The sequence below is a fragment of the Echinops telfairi genome, unplaced genomic scaffold, assembly GCF_000313985.2.
Source record: "Echinops telfairi isolate 266 unplaced genomic scaffold, ASM31398v2 ScPeMD7_5592;HRSCAF=6446, whole genome shotgun sequence".
Classification (NCBI taxonomy): Eukaryota; Metazoa; Chordata; class Mammalia; order Afrosoricida; family Tenrecidae; genus Echinops; species Echinops telfairi.
Genome location: NW_022109491.1, coordinates 50,185,638 through 50,202,913, shown reverse-complemented (window position 1 = coordinate 50,202,913; position 17,276 = coordinate 50,185,638). Strand labels below are relative to the sequence as shown.

At 41.8% G+C, this 17,276-nt stretch overlaps 1 protein-coding gene across 1 annotated transcript; it reads right to left on the bottom strand.

Annotated features, from left to right (window-relative positions):
- Positions 1 to 219: 219 nt before the first annotated feature.
- LOC101664104 (probable cystatin-16) lies at positions 220 to 8,112 on the bottom strand. The gene is made up of 3 exons (XM_004716956.2): positions 7,814 to 8,112; positions 1,314 to 1,424; positions 220 to 406 (listed from the first exon to the last, which is right to left on the bottom strand). The coding sequence occupies exons 1-3, from the start codon at positions 8,012 to 8,014 to the stop codon at positions 329 to 331; spliced, it is 390 nt and encodes a 129-aa protein (XP_004717013.1). The 5' UTR covers positions 8,015 to 8,112; the 3' UTR covers positions 220 to 328.
- Positions 8,113 to 17,276: the final 9,164 nt, after the last annotated feature.

The following is a 17,276-nucleotide window of genomic DNA, read 5'->3' as shown; positions in this document are numbered from 1 at the left end:
CTCAAAGAATGAATGAGTGAAAACAACCTGAGGGGCAGGATTCCTAGCATGAGCCAGAAACAATGATTTGATATATCTCATGGGGAGTTTGATTTATTCGACACCCTGCACCTATACCTCAAACCATAATGATAATAAGATAATATCCATTACTTAACTCTGCACAGTGATGTCCATGGAAATTAGATAAGGGAAAGTACAGAATGCTCAGAGATGGAAAACATGCTGAAATATCTTTAATTTGACTGGTGCCTTCACAGAACTGACCCCTGATCTTGAGAAGAAAAGTGGACTCCATTGGGAAAAGCCAGGGGCTCGTTTCCCACTACTAATCCACGCAGGTGCTGTTTAGGAGGGTAAACTGGGTATAGAAAGGTATGGTGCTCACGATGAAGGTGCAGCTGACCTGAAGGAAAATAATTAAAGAAGATAAAACTTTAAAATATATATTACATTGGAAGCATTTAGCTAGCAGCATAGAGTAGGGTCTTAAGGTGCATTATTAATGCAAAATGATGGCAATCAAGCATTCTTTCTCCTGGGGCAGGTATTTCTGCATCAGACCACTTGAGCCTGGGGGCTCCAGAAAGGGAGACTGGTTGGGGCATATTCTGCCCCTAACGTATCCCTCTTCCTTCACAGTCCCCTGATGCATAGGCTACAAGAGTCCCACATATGACCCAGTAAGAGAACCTCCAACTGGGCTGCAGCTGCTCCAGCCCATGGCTGCAGGGTGGCAGCGTAAGACCAGCCCAAGGGGGCTATATGCCTTGACTTAGACACAACTTCTGCCTCCAATACCCCCATGTCAGCTACCAGCTCATAGATAGTGATTTCAGACTTCTGACTGGATGGAAACTTTCCTTAAGGCCCAGAACACCACAAAGGGAGGCTCGTGGCCATGAAAACTCAGCAGTTCTCTAATCCCCAAGGGTAAGAGAAAAGCAGAGCAAGGACTACAGGGAGAAGACCCTCTGCCTGCACCACGCGGAACTAAAAGGGAAAAGACGGGGATGTGTGAAGAAGACTGTCTAGAAAGGAAAGCCTTGTACTAATAGGTCTCCTCTGTTTGGCCCTCCTGACTGTGGGCAGAGCATGTGTGGCTGGTCCTGGACGCCAGGCTCTGGCTGCTTAGAAGAACCACGGTGTTCCTCCAATGAGGACACCCGGAGCCCTCCTGGAGCAAGGTCCTTCTGCCACTGGACTATTCCCAGGCGATTTCCCCATGCCTGCTTCTAAAGACCTCTTGAAGTGGTATTTTTTCATTCTCACAAGATACATAGCGTATTTGTGGGTGAATTTTAACTTCAAACCTTTTTCTCTCCTTGACCTTCTTGCAAGGGGCAATTCTCCAGGTCTTCGTCGTGTTTTTTACAAATTGTGCGGCCCATCTCCAAGTCCATTAAGTATAACCAAGTGTGCCTCTGTTGAGAAAAACAAAAATGTAGAAATTGCTGTGAAATAATCACTCCTCAGAAACCAGAACTAGAGAATCAAGTAGAAAAGTAGACAGAAGCTAGAATATAAACATACATATAAATAAATATATACATATTATTTGAAGTGCTTTGAGGAGTATAATCAACAGAAAGGTACGCATAAGTACCTATAAGATGTGCACAGAATTGTTCCAGAAGCACTTTTCCTAAGAGGCACATCTACTGGTGTCAACACCGATAGTACAAAAAGCAAGTAAGATGTGCCACACTCACACAATCAAGTGCAACCCAGCATGAACTGCACAAACTATAGCAAACTTAACAGTAGACTGACTGACTCTCAAACACACTGGGGAGCAGCACTGGCCCGACACTAGAACATGCTAACTGAAGCCATTATATAGAGCAGCAAAGCAGGAAAGGCTAAGACATGGTATTAGAAAACCAAGATCACTCCATCCCTTACAAGGGGCCAGGCCTGAACGGGGACAAAAAGGAGCTCCTGAAGGCTGGGAGTTGGTGGTTGCAATAAAATCTCATCTTGAAAACATCCGTTATGTTGAAGTCTTCAGTCAGATGCAGTCCTGTGTGTGTATTCATATATTGACAAGATTTATGTTCTTATTTTCCATTCCTTAATTATGCTATTCTAAACTGCCATAGGAGTCAGCCTGACCCGTGACCACAGTGGAACTAAGCTTTGTCTAGTCCTACACCATCCACATGATCAGTAACAGATTGAATCTTTGTGATTCATGGAGTTTTCACTGGTTATGTGGGGGGAAGGAGATCACCAGGCATTTCTTCCTAGTCCATTGTCATCGAGTAGCTCCACTGAAACCTGTTCACCCTTAAAGCAACACACACGCCTCCACTGCAGATGTGTGGTAGCTGCACATGAAATGCATTGCCTAAGAATCAAACCTGGGTCTCCAGAAAAGAAGAGGAAATTTCTACCTCTTAACCACCTCCTTAATTATACACGCCTAAAAAGTTGACCCATCACTTGTATGTGAGTTTATTGGACTGTGGTGGCTTATATGCTGCTGTGGTGCTGAGAGGTATGTCTGTGGCATTTAATATACCAGCAGGGTCACCCAAAGTGAACAGGTTTCAACAGTACTTCCAGACTGAGAGCAGGCAAAAAAAGGAATAGGCTGTCCACTTCTGAGGAATTACCCACTGAAAACCCTTTGGGTAGCACTGAAACACTATCAGTTACCGAATACCTAATGAACAGAAGCAGAACATTGTCAGAGAGAGTGCCAGACGATGAGTCCCTCGAGTTGGAAAGCACTCAAAATATGGCTGAGGAAAAGCTTCCATCTCAAAGCAGAGTAGACCAGAATGACAGGAATGAAGTAAAGCCTTCTTTTTTACCTTCATTTGCTGATGGGGTCTGACAGACAATGAGAAGAAACAGCTGCAAACATCAGTTAATAATTGGAACTTAGAATATGCAGAGTATGAATCTAGGGAAATTGGAAGTCAAAAATGAAAAGGAATGCATAAAGATCGATATCCTAGGTTTTAATGAGCTGAAATAGATTGGAATTGACCATTTTGAATCAGAAAATCATATGGCTTACTATACTGGGAATGAGACAATCAAGAGATATAGCAGTACATTCATTGTCAAAAAGCACATTTCAAGAGCTACCCTGTTTCCCTGAAAGTAAGACATCCCCCGAAAATACGACCTACTTACAGTTTTGCCTCTCACTGAAATATAAGGCATCCCCTGAAAATAAGGCCCCCCGAAGCTACCGTAACTCTGGACTCTGGACTGTAGCAGCGGGCACCACTGCTCAGCTCACTGTTGGCCACAGTGCTGCCGGAGCAGACAGGAAGTGTGAGATCTCTTTTAATAAAACAATAAACAATAAATGTGTACCATATTCTTCTTCATGGAAAAACAAGACATCCCCTGAAAATAAGACCTAGCACGTCTTTGGGAGCAAAAATTAAGATAAGACACTGACTGTCTTATTTTCGGGGAAACAGGGTATCTTGAAGTACAATACTGTCTGTGATAGAATACTGTCTGTCCACATACAAGAAAATCCAATCAATACAACTATTATTCAAATTCATGTATCAGCCACTAAAGCCAGTGAAGAAATTGAAGGATTTTACTGACTTCACTTGACAATTGATCAAACATGCAACCCAGATGCATTGATAATTACTGACTATTAGAATGCAAAAATTGGAAACAAGAAAACAGTAACGGTACTTGGAATATATGATCTTGTCGATAGAAACAAAAATGGAGACCACATGATAGAATTTTGCAAAACTAATGACTTGTTCATAACAGGTACCTTTTTCAACAACACAAATTCTCCAGATAGAACGCTCACAAATCAAATTGGCCACATCTGTGAGATGAGACCCTGGAGAAGATCATTATTAGCAGCTAAAACCAACTGAGGGGCCAACTGTGAAAGAAATCATCATTGCTCATAGGTAAGTTCAGGTTGAAGTTGAAGAAATTAAAACAAATCTACAAGAGCCAAATTACAACCTTGAGTCTATCCCACTTGAATTTCGAGAACATCTCAAGAATAGATTTGATGCATTCAACACTAATGACAGAAAACCTGATGAGCTGTGGGATGACGTCAAGAACATAATACATGAAGAAAACAAAAGGATATTTTATAAACTGGAAAGAAAAAAAAAAGATAAAAGTGGATGCCAGAAGAGACTCTGAAACTTGCCCTTAATTGTAGAATAGCTCAGGGAAATGGAAGAAATTATTAAGTCAAAGGCCTGGACAGAGAATTTTCAAAGGGCAGCCCAAAAAGATAAAGTCAACTATTATAATGAAATGTGCAAGACCTAGAATTACAAGACCAAAAAGGAAGAATATGCTCAGCAGATCTTAAACGGAACAAATTCAAGGAAAAAATCAAGTCCAAGCTTCCCTGGAAGCATTACAAATTGAAATGTTTCAGCAAGCTGATGAAGCAAATACAAGCACTCATTCTGTGATTCCAGGTAATTTGGAAGAAAACTGCTTGGCCAACTTACTGGAAGGTCCATATTTGTAGCCATTCCAAAGAAAGGTGAAACAACAGAATGTGCAAACTATAGAACAATGTCATTGATATCGTATGCAAGTAATATATTGCTGACGATTATCCAGCAACAGTTGCAGCAGTACATTGACAAGGAGCTGCCAGAGGGTCAGGTAAGATTCAGAAGAGGACGGGGAACAAGGGCTATCATTGCTGATGCCAGATGGATCTTGACTGAAAGCGGAGAATACCTAAACGATATTTACCTGTGTTTCATTTACTCTGCCAAGGAATTTGACTGTGTGGATCATAACAAACTATGGATACCCTTGAGAAAAATGGGAATTCCAGAATACTTCATTGTGTTCATGTGGAACCTGAACCTGGATTAAGAGGAAGTTGTGCTAACAGAATAAATGATGTATGGTTTAAAATCTGCGAAGGATCACATCAAGGTTGTATTCATCTCATCATACTTATAAGATCTGTATGTTGAGTAAATAATTAGAGAAGCTGGATTATATGAAGAAAATTATGGTATCAGGATGAGAGAAAGGTTTCCTAACAATCTGCAGATAACACAACCTTGCTTGCTGAAAGTGAGGAGGACTTGAAGCACTTGCTGATGAAGATCAAGCATTGCACCTTCCAGTATTGATTACAACCCATTGTCAAGAAGACCGAAATCCTCACAACTGGACCAATAGGTCACATCATGATAAATAGAGAAAAGGTTGAATTTGTGAAGGATTTCATCTTGCGTGGATCCACAATCAACACTCATGGAAAGAGCGGTCAAGATATCAAATGATGTGTTACATTAAGTAATTTTGCTGCACAAGACCTCTTTAGAGTACTGAACAGCAAAGATGTTACTTTGAGGACTAAGGTATGCTTGACACAGCCATGATATTTTCAATTGTCTCATAGGCATGTCAAAGTTGCACAGTGAATAAGGAAGACCAAAGAAAAACCAGTGGATTTGAACAATGGTGTTGGTGAAGCCCCGTACTATGGACTGCCAAAAGAACAAGCAATCTGTCTTGGAGGAAGCACAGCTAGAATGCTTCTTCAAGGCAAGGATGGTGAGACTTCATCTCATGTACTTTGTACATGCTACCAGGAGACACCAGTCCCTGGAGAAGGACATCATGCTTGGTAATGAAAAGGTGCAGCAAGAAAAAAAGAAGAAGAGGCAGCCCTTCAATTAGGTGGATTGACACAGTGGCTGCAACAATAGGCTCAAACACACAAACAATTGTGAGGATGACACTGTACCAAGCAGTTCTTTGTCCTGTTGTTCACAGGGACCCAACTTTTGACAGCACCTAACAAAAAGACGAGCAACAAAAATCTGAGGGAAAAATCAGAGAAAAAAACAATTGTAGCCAGAGAGCCACTCAAGCCATTATGCTGACCTGGAGATTGTCTAGAGAGCTGATTCTGTTTGGGGCTTAGGTAGTCAGGCCATTGACAAGTAATATCCACTAGTGCCCCAACATTCACACGCAAGCACATACACACAGATTCCTTCACACATGTTTCTCCCCCTTGAAGTTCCAACGTTGTATATTAGGACTGGTAGAAGAGGCACCAACAATATAGTGATCCATGCCTAAGGATTCCTGTGGTGGAGAATCAACCCAAAGGAGAAGCAGGTGTGGGAGAAAGGTGTGGGAGACACAGGAAAGGTGCTATACTCTGTGCAGGGAGAGAAGATGCACAGATAGTCTTGCAGAAGTTTGTTGCATATGTGGGATCCTCCACGTATTCTTTCATTTGGGCATCACATGGATTCATAACTTAACATCCAGAGGCAGATCTTTTACAATGGACAAAATGTGTGTCTCAGTGGAGAGTACAATCAAAATTCCAATCAAAGGAAGCCAAAAGGAATAAGAAGAAACACCAGTGGGAAATCGCCACAAACACATGCCAATGACCTAAACTTCTACCACATCTATCCCTTCCCTCCTTTCAAACTTTATAATTCACTGCTTGCTTGACCAGTTTGGTGAGACGCATTGGCAGTAAGAAATTCTCAAATTATTTACTTCCCCCTCCTCTGTGCTTCCCCCAGGCCAAATCTCCACTGAGAGAACCACCATTAGCCATAGTTCAGGACAAATATGAGGATATGGGAACACCTGGAATGTTCCTCTTTACTCACACCCATGGCAGCAAGCAATTAGTGATGGTTCTACCTCCAAGTAGACGCAGAAGTCAGCAATCCCCACACTAACCTGCTCCCACCTTTGTCTCACCACCTGTCTCTAAGAACAATTATTGCCCACCAGTGTCATTCTCCCTCAAGCATCAGTGGCTAGTGTACCAGCACGAGAGAGATGCGTGCTAACATGATTCAGACTGTCACTGTCCTGAGTCACCTCCTCCACACTCCCCCATTATATTGAGGATAAAACTCCTTGACAGGAGCTAGAAAACCTCAGGCAGCTACACCCTCCATCCCTGCACACCGGCCTTTCAGAACTTCCTTCTCTGGAACACAAGTTCAGAGACCTCTGTCTGTGCCCTGAGCACACCTGGCTGATCTCAGCCTCATGGGTCTTACAAAGCTGCCTGACTTTAGCTTCCACTAAAGCCCTTCCCACACTGCATCCTTCAGGCTTGCCCCTCCTAGAGAGGCATCCTTGTCCCCCAGCCAAAGAGCCAGCCCTTCCAACACACGCGAACCTGCCCCACTGGCCTGACTGCATCTATCATGCTTGCTATTACTCGATTCACGGTTGTGGGAGCTTGCTCATTCCCCACCTCACAGATTAGGGTGATTGATCATACCCTGTCAATTCTTACTCCTTCCAGCACAGACATAGCACACAATGGGCTTTCTATAAATGTTTGCTGATGTCCCAAAAGGTCTTCTCATCCGTGACATGAATGCCACTCCAGGCTCACCATTGTGTGGCCAGCTCATCAGAGCAGGAGGTTAGCCCCCCTGAGGACATGCCTGCCGCCTGCCAGTCCCCTGAGCCCGTGCTATATCCCTTAGTACCAGCCTTCTTCCTGGATTTTTCATTTCAGCGTCTGACCAATCTCTTCCATTATTTCCACCCTCACATATCTCACTATGGATTTAGTGTTCCTCCTCCTCACGCTGTGTCCCAAGTTTCTGGATGCTTCTCTTTCTCTCCTGCCCTGTTGATCAAAGGCTCTATTTTTAAAGGAAATAAACCATAAGCATGAAGCATCTCTGTTGATACCTTAGGATTTTTAAATATTTACAACATTCAAAAAAATCAATGCCTCTTTTCTGTATACTAAGCCCTCCCCAACCCCAGGCCGAGCCCCAGAGGAGATAGGAGAGCAGAGAGCACAAGCCCTTATTGGCACCTTGTGCTGGCTCCGTCGGATGCGCAGCAACTTGAAGGCGTACTCGTCCTCGATGTCCTCATTGTACTGAAATACAGCAAACTCCACCGACATCATAAATCCATTCAAGTTCTTACTGATGTCCGTAAACCCAGAAGGAATGGCCCAGACTTGTGTCCGCAGCACCAGAAGCCCCAGAAGCAGAGTCACCTTTGAGAACATGGCTCTCGCCACCAGCACGAGGCTCCTGGGAACTCACTGGCAGACAATCACTGGAATGAGCAGGGGAGCTGGGAGCTGCTGCTGCTGCGGGCAGACTCCTTCAGTGCTTAGATCCCATGGGCCTCGCCCAATGGAGACCAGGAACTAGTTACCACCTCCTCCCTCCAATCAGCATCTCCACCCCCTGCGCCTCCACACCACTCCCCCAGCTTTCCCTCCCATTGTCAGCAGATAGCAGTACAGAAGTCCTTGGGCTCACAGACAGGCATTAAACAGCATGCTCTTTTAATGCATGTCCCCAGGGCTGCTCAGCCTGCCCTGTTCAGCCCTGGTCAAGACTTAAGAGTGAGGGTATTTGCCATCCTCACTGCCTTCACAGTAGAGCAGCTAAGCATTGATAGAATCTCAAGAACTCATGTTGGGCCTGGATTTCAAAGGAGTCAGTCTGCCTTGTGATCTTACACCCCAAAGCATCCTCATATTGGAAGGTTACAAGGTGGGGGCCAGAATTTGGTTGTCCATGTGTGATAGACACCATCTTCTCAACCTGTTGTGCCCCGTCCGTCCGTCTGCTGTCTTGCCCTCCTGACCCAAAACTTGACTGTGCTTGACAATTAGGGACAGAGAAGTCCAATGTCCTCAGGTGGCTGGTGAGAATACCCAAGACAAGGGATAGAAGGTCACGGAGCTGGGGGAGGGGACTAGCCCTGCCTCACCCCAGAAGATGGGCTTTCTCACCCAGCTCTGGGTCTTGACCACATTCCCTCATCCATATACTTCACAAGGGACCTGTGGGGCTGTCTCGAGCACCCAAAAAGGACTAAGTCCAGACACATTTTATGATGCTGAATTCACACATTTATTCATCAAAGAGGTAAGAAATCTTGTAACTAATATACTCTAGCTTAATTCAAAGTATACATAGTCACACATCACACAATACATCACAGTTGGCTTACCTTACGGGGAGAGCTCAGAGTGACGTGGTGTCTGGTCTACGTTGAAGGAGATCTGGAGCTGTCTGCCATTGGTAGGGTTTTACACATTAAGGGAAACAATGTTGCTTACGTAGGCAGCCTCTTCTGGTAGTTTTAATAAGTTGTCCCAGTGGGCATCTGGAGCTTGTTTACTTGCACAAACAAGACTAAGCATCTATCTTTGGTTACTTTCAATATGAAGTTTCTTTGCTCGTGTCAGGGGCCAACACCTGCTCGCCTGTGTTGTTTCCTTCCCAGGGAAACTGTTAGAAGAGGAAGGAGACGATGGGCATGAGCTTGTCAGGGAGTGTGAGAGCCACGCAGGTGTGTAAAAATGGCTCTGGGCATTGGATACCAGGACATGCCTGATCTCAGAAAGGGTGTGGGCCTGGGGAGAGGAAGTGAAAAGACATGTTTAGAATGGTCGACACCTTGCCTTGTCAGGCATCAATTGATGGCTGACTACATCAGCGGTCTATGGAACAGTGGGCCACCCACCTCATTGTTTTTTCCACCCTAGAATCAGCAAACACCAATCCTTGCCTATCTCCGTCATTCCTGACCTCGGTTAATTATGTGTCATGGCTCCTAAGATGTCTGCAGAATTGGTATTGAGGTCTACTCTTCCGTATTGATATAGCTTACACCTGCTTACTTCATTTGTATAGTCCCTTGTCAATAGTTAGACTTTTCCGGAAACCAATTTTTGGCATTCTTGATACTTTCTATTGTGTCTTCATTTTCTATTTTACTCATTTCTGCAATTTTAAAAAAGAATGTCCTTATTTTTCTTAACTCTGAGTTCATTTTGCCATTCTTTGTTTGGGGTCATACTCTGGAGGCTGAGGCCGCTGATGGCTCTCTTGCCTCCTGCATGCCCCTCTCATGGCTCTAATCACTTATATAAAAATATTCTAAATAGATGTGTCTGTGTGCGCAACTTAATAACCATTCAGATTAGTTAGCACCATCCATGTGTTCGTTAGAGATGTGTTTCTGAATTTCCAAACATCTGTGGGATTTTTTGGTTAACTTTTCCTTCTTAATTTCTACTTAATTTCTTAATTTTACTCTGGCCTGAGAACATGTTGTGTGACATCAATTATTCAGTATTTGTTAAGATTTGCTTTATAAATCAGCATATGGCCAATTGTCATTCACAGCCACCCCTCTCACAAACACATGCCCTTCATTTGAGGGTGAAGGTTCTGCGTAAATCAAAGAACTAATTTGTAATATGATTCTTAAAGTTTTATATATATATATATATACTGATTTTCGCTTTGCAGAATCATCTATCAGAAACCAAGAGTGATGCTGTAATCTCCTACCACTATTGTGGATTGAGATTCTGTGTCCAGTGCATTTTGACATGAATTGTCTGATGTTGAGGGAATCATACATCAATTGTATGATGTTGAGGTAGGGAGAAGGCGATTTTAATTAATTTCTCCAATACATTTGACCATCAATCTATCTTATCAACAATGCCAGCTTTATATTATGTTACACTATGGTAGATGTAGCCTGAAAATTAAGAGCCAAAAGATGTCAGAAGAGTCCCAATCACTCATTGACTGTTAATCCAGCCCATCATATGACTAAATGTCTCCCAGGCCACTCAAGTTTGCAGACTCCTATTCCATCTTATCGTCTGGTACAAGTGAGCTAAGAGACAATATCATATCTTACTCTGAGCCTCTCTTTAAGCATTATTGTAACACATTTTTGCCCAAATATCTCACATATTTTATGTGTGTGTGTGCATGTCATATGGCTTTAATCACTTACTATTATGTGAGTAGTAGTGTGATTTGAAAAATATATATCATATATATAAGTAATTTATATATATACCCTTGGACAAATGGGGTTATCGTGTTCTAGAACTTCCATGGGAAATGAGGATGTGTGCTGGCATGTGCAGGTAAGCCAGGACAGAAAATTCTCAGCTGAGCAGGTTCAATATCAACTAGCCTCCAAATACATGATTTAACCTATTACAGAAGACTGATCAAGAAAAGCCAGAACATGAAGTCATATAGCTCTTCCGGGTGAGTGAGACACAGCGTATAGTTCTTCTGGGTGAGTGAGGCACAGTGGCTTGCCCTTTTTGAGATATGAAAGCTCTGCATTGAGAATATTTCCATACCTCACCCATACATCTCTTCCTGATTATGCTGATTATGGCACTGGAAACATCTCAGCGCTGGCAGGGGACTCTGCATCAGGGTGGGTCCATGTGTCTTGTCAGCTGCTAGGTCTCCCAGGGCGTGAGCAGATACTCTCCCATATCCAAGGAGGAAAATACTGGACTGCCCAGAATTCTCAGGAGAAGGCCATGCTCACACAGAGGCCTCATTGGCTATGATCTGATTGACAGGCCAGACTCCACCCCTACACTCTTAATCTTGTTTCCCAATTCATCAGCCCTGGCAGATACATGAGTCAAGAAAAGCTTCTATCTTCATATCTGACCCATGGGCTTGAACTGGACTGTACTTGCTTCTATAATTGTGTGAGGCACTTTCTTGATATAACTGTCTTTCTTCTATATGCATAAAAGTGTCACTGATTTTGCTTCTCTAGAGAATCCAGCCTAACACACCCAATAATCATAAGTATTGTCTAGAAGGGCTATCTGGTCATTTGCAATTAATTTTGAAGTCAGCAGAAAAGCAGGGAGTGCCTTGGCAGCACAATGGTTGGTGCCACAATTGGTGAAGAAGGTTGGCAGGTAGATGCATATTTGACTCATAGGAAATGAGTCTTGGGCTGATACTGAGTTTCTACTCCTCCGGTGTGAAGTTAGTGAAGGTCACATGCTGTCCCTAAACCATTTTTGCAAGTGGAAATTCTTGTTAACTTCAATCATCTCTCCTTTTATCATGATGTTACTTATTGGTCTAGTTGTGAGGATTTTGGTTTTATTTACATTGCGTTGTAATTTATATTGAAGGTTGAATTCCTTAATCATCAATGAGTGCTTCAAGTCCTCACTTCAACAAGCAAGGTTGTATCATTTGCTTATCGAAGATTATTAATAAGCCTTTCTGCCATCCTGATGCCACCATCTTCCTCATACAGACAAGCTTCTTGGATTATTCTTGCTCAGCATTCAGATTAAATGAGTAAGGTAAGAGGGTAGAACCCTGATGCACACCTTTCATGGTTTTAAACCATGAAGCCCTGTTCCAATGACTGCTTCACAGTGTATGTACAGCTTCTTCATGAACATTCTTGCAAGTTGGAAAGCAAGGATATGTTCTGCAATTCCCATGCTTCTCAATGCTAGCCATAGTTTCCTATGATCCACACAATCAAATACCTTTACATAGTCAAAGCAAACACACAAAAAAAGCATTTTTCTTTTATTCTCTGCTTTCAACCAAATCTATCTGACATCAGCAACAATATCTCTTATTCCACATCCTCTTCTGAATCTAGCATGAATTTCTGGCAGCTCCCTATCAATACACTGCTGCAATCAGTTTATAATCATCTCCAGCAATTTTTTTGCAGAAAATATTAGAATTGCTTGATAATTCCCACATTCTGTTGGGTCACCTTTCTTTGGAATGCATACAAATATGGAGGTCTTTAGTAGGTAAGCCAGGTAGCTGTCTTCCAATTTTCTTGAGAAAATTTCTTCATCGGCATGTTGAAACATTTCTATTGGTATTCCATTATTTCTGGAGCCTTGTTTTTCTTCTTCTTTTTTTAAAATCAGTTTATTGGGGGAGTTTATACAACTCTTATCACAATCCATATATCCATCCATTGTGTCAAGCACATTTGTACATTTGTTGCCATCATCATTTTCAAAACATTTTCTTTCTACTTGAGCCCTTGTTGTCAGCTCCTCACTTCCCACCCCCCCCACTTCCCTCATGAACCCTTGATAATTTATCATTTTTTTTCATGTCTTACACTGATGGATGTCTCCCTTCACCCACTTTTCTGTTGTCTGTACCCCTGGGTGGGGATTATATGTAGATCATTGTAATCGGTTCCCCCTTTCTCCTGCCACCTTCCCCTTACCCTCCTGGTATCACTACTCTCAATATTGGTCCTGAGGGCTTATCTGTCCTGAATTCCCTGTTTCCAGCTTGGACCCTTGTTTTTCACTAGTGCCTTCAGTACAGTTTGGATTTCTTCTTTTAGTGTCATCAACTCTTGATCTTGAAATGGTTGACTATCGACTAGCTCCTTTAGGGTAGAGTGACTCTGTGTATTCCTTCCATCTTCTTTTGATGCTTCAATATTTTCCCCATAGAATCTTTCACTATTTAAACTTAAAGGTTGCTTTTTTTTTTTTCAATTATTTCCATTTAAGATATGCTCTGTATGGTCTTCCTTTTGATTTCCTAACTCTAAGTCTTTGTATTTTCATAATAATAATAATAAAATATTATAAAGAAATTTTGTATGTAGTGTTTTTGTTCTCATTTGATTCAAGGAACATTTTTTTATTTCATTCTTTAATTTCTTCTATCACTGGTAGTTTCAAACAGCTTTGTGATTCAATATCCTTACTTTACCCCTTGATCGTCCTGTTGGTGATTTCCAATCTTATAGCATTGTGATTTGAGAAAATTATTTGTAATATTTTTATATTTTTACTTTATTGTGTCTTTACTTGCTAAGATATGGTGTGTTCTCTATAATATTCTATGTGCAGTGGAAAAGAACATATACTATGCTGTTGTTGGGTAGAGTGATCTGTATATTACTATGTCTATATGTGTACATGTATGTGTATATAAAATCAATTTGTGCTATATCGAAATGTATTTCAATTTGGTTGATTTTGTTTAGATATTCTGTCTTTGCTGAATTTTTTTTCTAGTTCTTATAACTTTCATCAAAGTAATGTAATAAAGTCTCAAACTACTGAGCTATTTCTCACTTCATTTCTGTAAGTTTGATTAATGCATTTTGAGTCTCTTTCCTTGCGTGTACAGTTATTTATTAAGGTTATTTCTTCTTGTTCAATTGAGCCTATAATCATTATACAATACTGTTCTTTGTCTCTTGTGCTAGATATTTCCCTGAAGTTTATTTTATCCGAAAGAAATATTGTCATGCATGCTCTTTCTTAATTGTAACTAGCCTGATATACTTTTCCCATTCTTTGATTTTGTCTATTTTTGTCTTTGTGTCCAAGGTGTGTGTGTGTCTCTTGTAGAGTGCCCTGTTTTCTTAACCATTCTGCACTGGCACTGGCACTTCTCTGAGCGGGAAAGCTAGAATCAAATTGTGTTCCACTGAAAATGTCAAAAGATGCAATCATAGCCAATGCAGCTCCAGGTTTCCCTTACTTGGTTTGTCCTTTCGGATTCTGAAACCATCATGTATGGGCCAGATGGTCACCAACCGGAATGATGGGTCACCAGGTTTTCTCCTCTAACTTTGAGAGGAGCAGATAACACCCCAGGGGTTCTTGGTCATGTTCAAGAACTACCTTTTAGGCTAACCGATAAGTCTCAGTCCTTTCATATTGGACTTAACATTGCTGTTATTGGTAAGTGCCATCAAGTTGCTTCTGAATCATATTGACCTTATGTCCAATAGAACAAAGTCCTTCCCGGTCCTGTGCCATACTCAGAATTATTCTTATGTTTGAACCCCCTGTTGCAACCACCCACCACATTAATCCATCTTGTTGAGGACCTTCCCCTTTTATACTATCCTTCTGTTTTATGAAGCATGATATGCATTTCCAGGGACTAGTTTCTCCTGACCACATGTCCAAAATACATGAGCAAAAGTCTCACCATCCTTATCTCTAAGCAGCACTCTGGCAGAACTTCTTCCAAGATAGATGGTTTGGTTTTTTGGAATTCAATAGTACTTTCAATATTCTTCTCCACCAAATGCATGATTCAAATGCATCAATTTTTCTTTGGTCTTCCTTGTTCAATACCCATCTTTTAAATGCATAAGAGGCAACTGAAAATACCATGGTTTGGGTCAGGTGTACTTTAATTCTCAGAGTAACCTCCTTGTTTTTGAACACTTTAAAAAGGTCAGATTTACCCAGGCACACATCCTTTGATCTTTTGACTGTTTTTCTACAAGCATTGATTGTGGACCCAAATAAGAAGAAATACTTACAACTTCAATTTTTCATTTATCATTTACTATTTACCTAGTGGTCCAGTTGTGAGGGTCCTGGTTTTCTTTATATTGAGTTGGAATCTATACTGAACTGCAATCCTTGATCTTCATAACATGCCACATACATTTTTTTCATCCCATTTGTTTCTCGTAGAATTTTTTTTTCGCAGTTAAGTAATTTCATATTCACTAGTCCCATTTTTCCAGTTAGTGTACACCACCCTGTAAGGAAAACTCTGGATACATCTTATTACAAAGAACTTTTAACTGTTTGCTAGTCAGGGAGTCACCACCAAAACAGACCCTGTTTCCCAAGATTAATCCAAGTGGACTTTACCCGAGCACACTCTTCCAATTTGCTATTCTCTTTTGGGGCTTGGGCCACTCCACTATTCCCTTGCCCCAGCTGGGCTGAGGGGTCTATGGGATCCAACACTCCTCTCATGTTTTTAATAGGGAATTTATAGCCCCCTGCCAACATTTATTGTTGTTTTTTGGTTTGGGTTTGGACCTTCTCTTTCTCCTTCTAAAGCTCATTGCCTTGAGTTGTCTCTGGACTTGATGGCTAACACGGGTGAAGAGAATTCCAAAAACCAGGGTAGGGCTTCATGACCTTGCACCTCAGGTTCATCCTAGAGTTTTGTCCTTAGGGAGATTGAACCAGAGCTACTATAAGGAGCCCCACATTGAGCACCAATTTTGTTACTGCTAGTATGGGTTTGTGTCCTGGAAATGCAAAGTCAATTCACCAACTTCAAGTTAGAGAGGAAAAAGAGCAGTTTATTTTGGATGATTTAACCTGTGGGAAGACCTACAGCAATATATAAAGACCTTCATGGCATTCCATCTGAAATCAGAATACATAAAGAATATATACTTTTTAATTTGAAATTCACGCCCTCAGGGAGTCGTGTTTTACATTAACTCGGGTGTCAGGATAACAATGTGAAACAATTGCAAACAGCATACACAAACAATAGAATAGGTTTCTTTTCCATCTTAATCCCGGGAGGTCTCTGTTGACTAACTAGGCAACAGGAATAAGCTTTTTGCCACTAACCAGCAAATAAGAGGCAATTCTCAGTGTCTTTCTGGCCCATCCTATTGGTTTGCTTGTGAACAATATAGAAAATTATTTTTTTTATTCCAATTGACGGGTGGGGAATCAAGGAAGAGATGTGTCAATTAGCCCGACTGCACTTATTAAAGTGAATTAAGCTACTCACATTAAATAAAATAACTTAGGCTACCAAGTCCTTTCTCCTATAGAGCTGCTGATTGGTTCAAACCTCCAACCAACCTTTTTGTTAATATCTGAGTGATTGAACACTGAGCCACCAGGGCTTGTTACTTTTCATTTATTCTTCTTTAACTGTGAGTGGGAGTGGTGTCTCCTCAGGTTTAATGTCATTGTTGTTGCTCTTACTCTGTCAATGGCCTATTCAGGTCCGCTGCACACTAGGCTTGTTCTTACTCTCTAAATCAAACCAAGCTTGGATTTTTTTCATAACAGAGAACATGAGGAAATCAAAACAGAAGCTGAAGATAAGAATTTCACACACCCCTTTTATTGCCTGAAATTTTTTTTTAAAGCCAAGGTTTAAGTCATAGTATTAGGTTTCTCGGATGAGAAATACCTCCATCTTTGGCTTCACAAGAAAAAATTCACGCCGAAGCCTGGTTTGTGATCCAAGTGAGTTTTTATAAACGACAGACGCAGTTTCACGCATTACAGTAAACTGAACACAAGCCAGAAGGAGAGACTGCTACCCGGCCACACTGGACCATGGCCCAGCCACACAGAACCATGGAGGAGCAGCCAGAAAAGAGGGTGGTGGTCTCAAAATTCCAGCCATTTTAGGGCCTTCCACTGAGAGGCGTGGTCAAGGTACTGGTTGAATTGGCTGAAATAAACCCACCTGGCCTACATTGGGCCAATCCAGGGGTACCACCCACCTAGGTGTATCACCCCTTCCTGGCTCAGAGACTGAATTTGGAGCATGCCCTTAGCCTTTATGGCTGGCTGGGATCACCTACTTCTCTGCAGCAAACTCCTGTAGGGGGGGCCTTGTCATAGAGAGGGACAATTCTCTATCTGACTACCTAACGAGAGTATTCATCACAGATCCATTCACTGTGTCCCCAAGCTGAAAACAGCCTTCATG

What these genes read in the sequence shown, in the direction of transcription:
- LOC101664104 (XM_004716956.2), bottom strand. Translation starts at nt 8,014, where the DNA reads ATGTTCTCAAAGGTGACTCTGCTTCTGGGGCTTCTGGTGCTGCGGACA. An exon ending in TCCGACGGAGCCAGCACAAG is followed by an intron (nt 1,425 to 7,813) that starts GTGCCAATAAGG and finishes TTTTCTCAACAG; the next exon opens with AGGCACACTTGGTTATACTT. An exon ending in AAGGTCAAGGAGAGAAAAAG is followed by an intron (nt 407 to 1,313) that starts GTTTGAAGTTAA and finishes ATTTTCCTTCAG; the next exon opens with GTCAGCTGCACCTTCATCGT.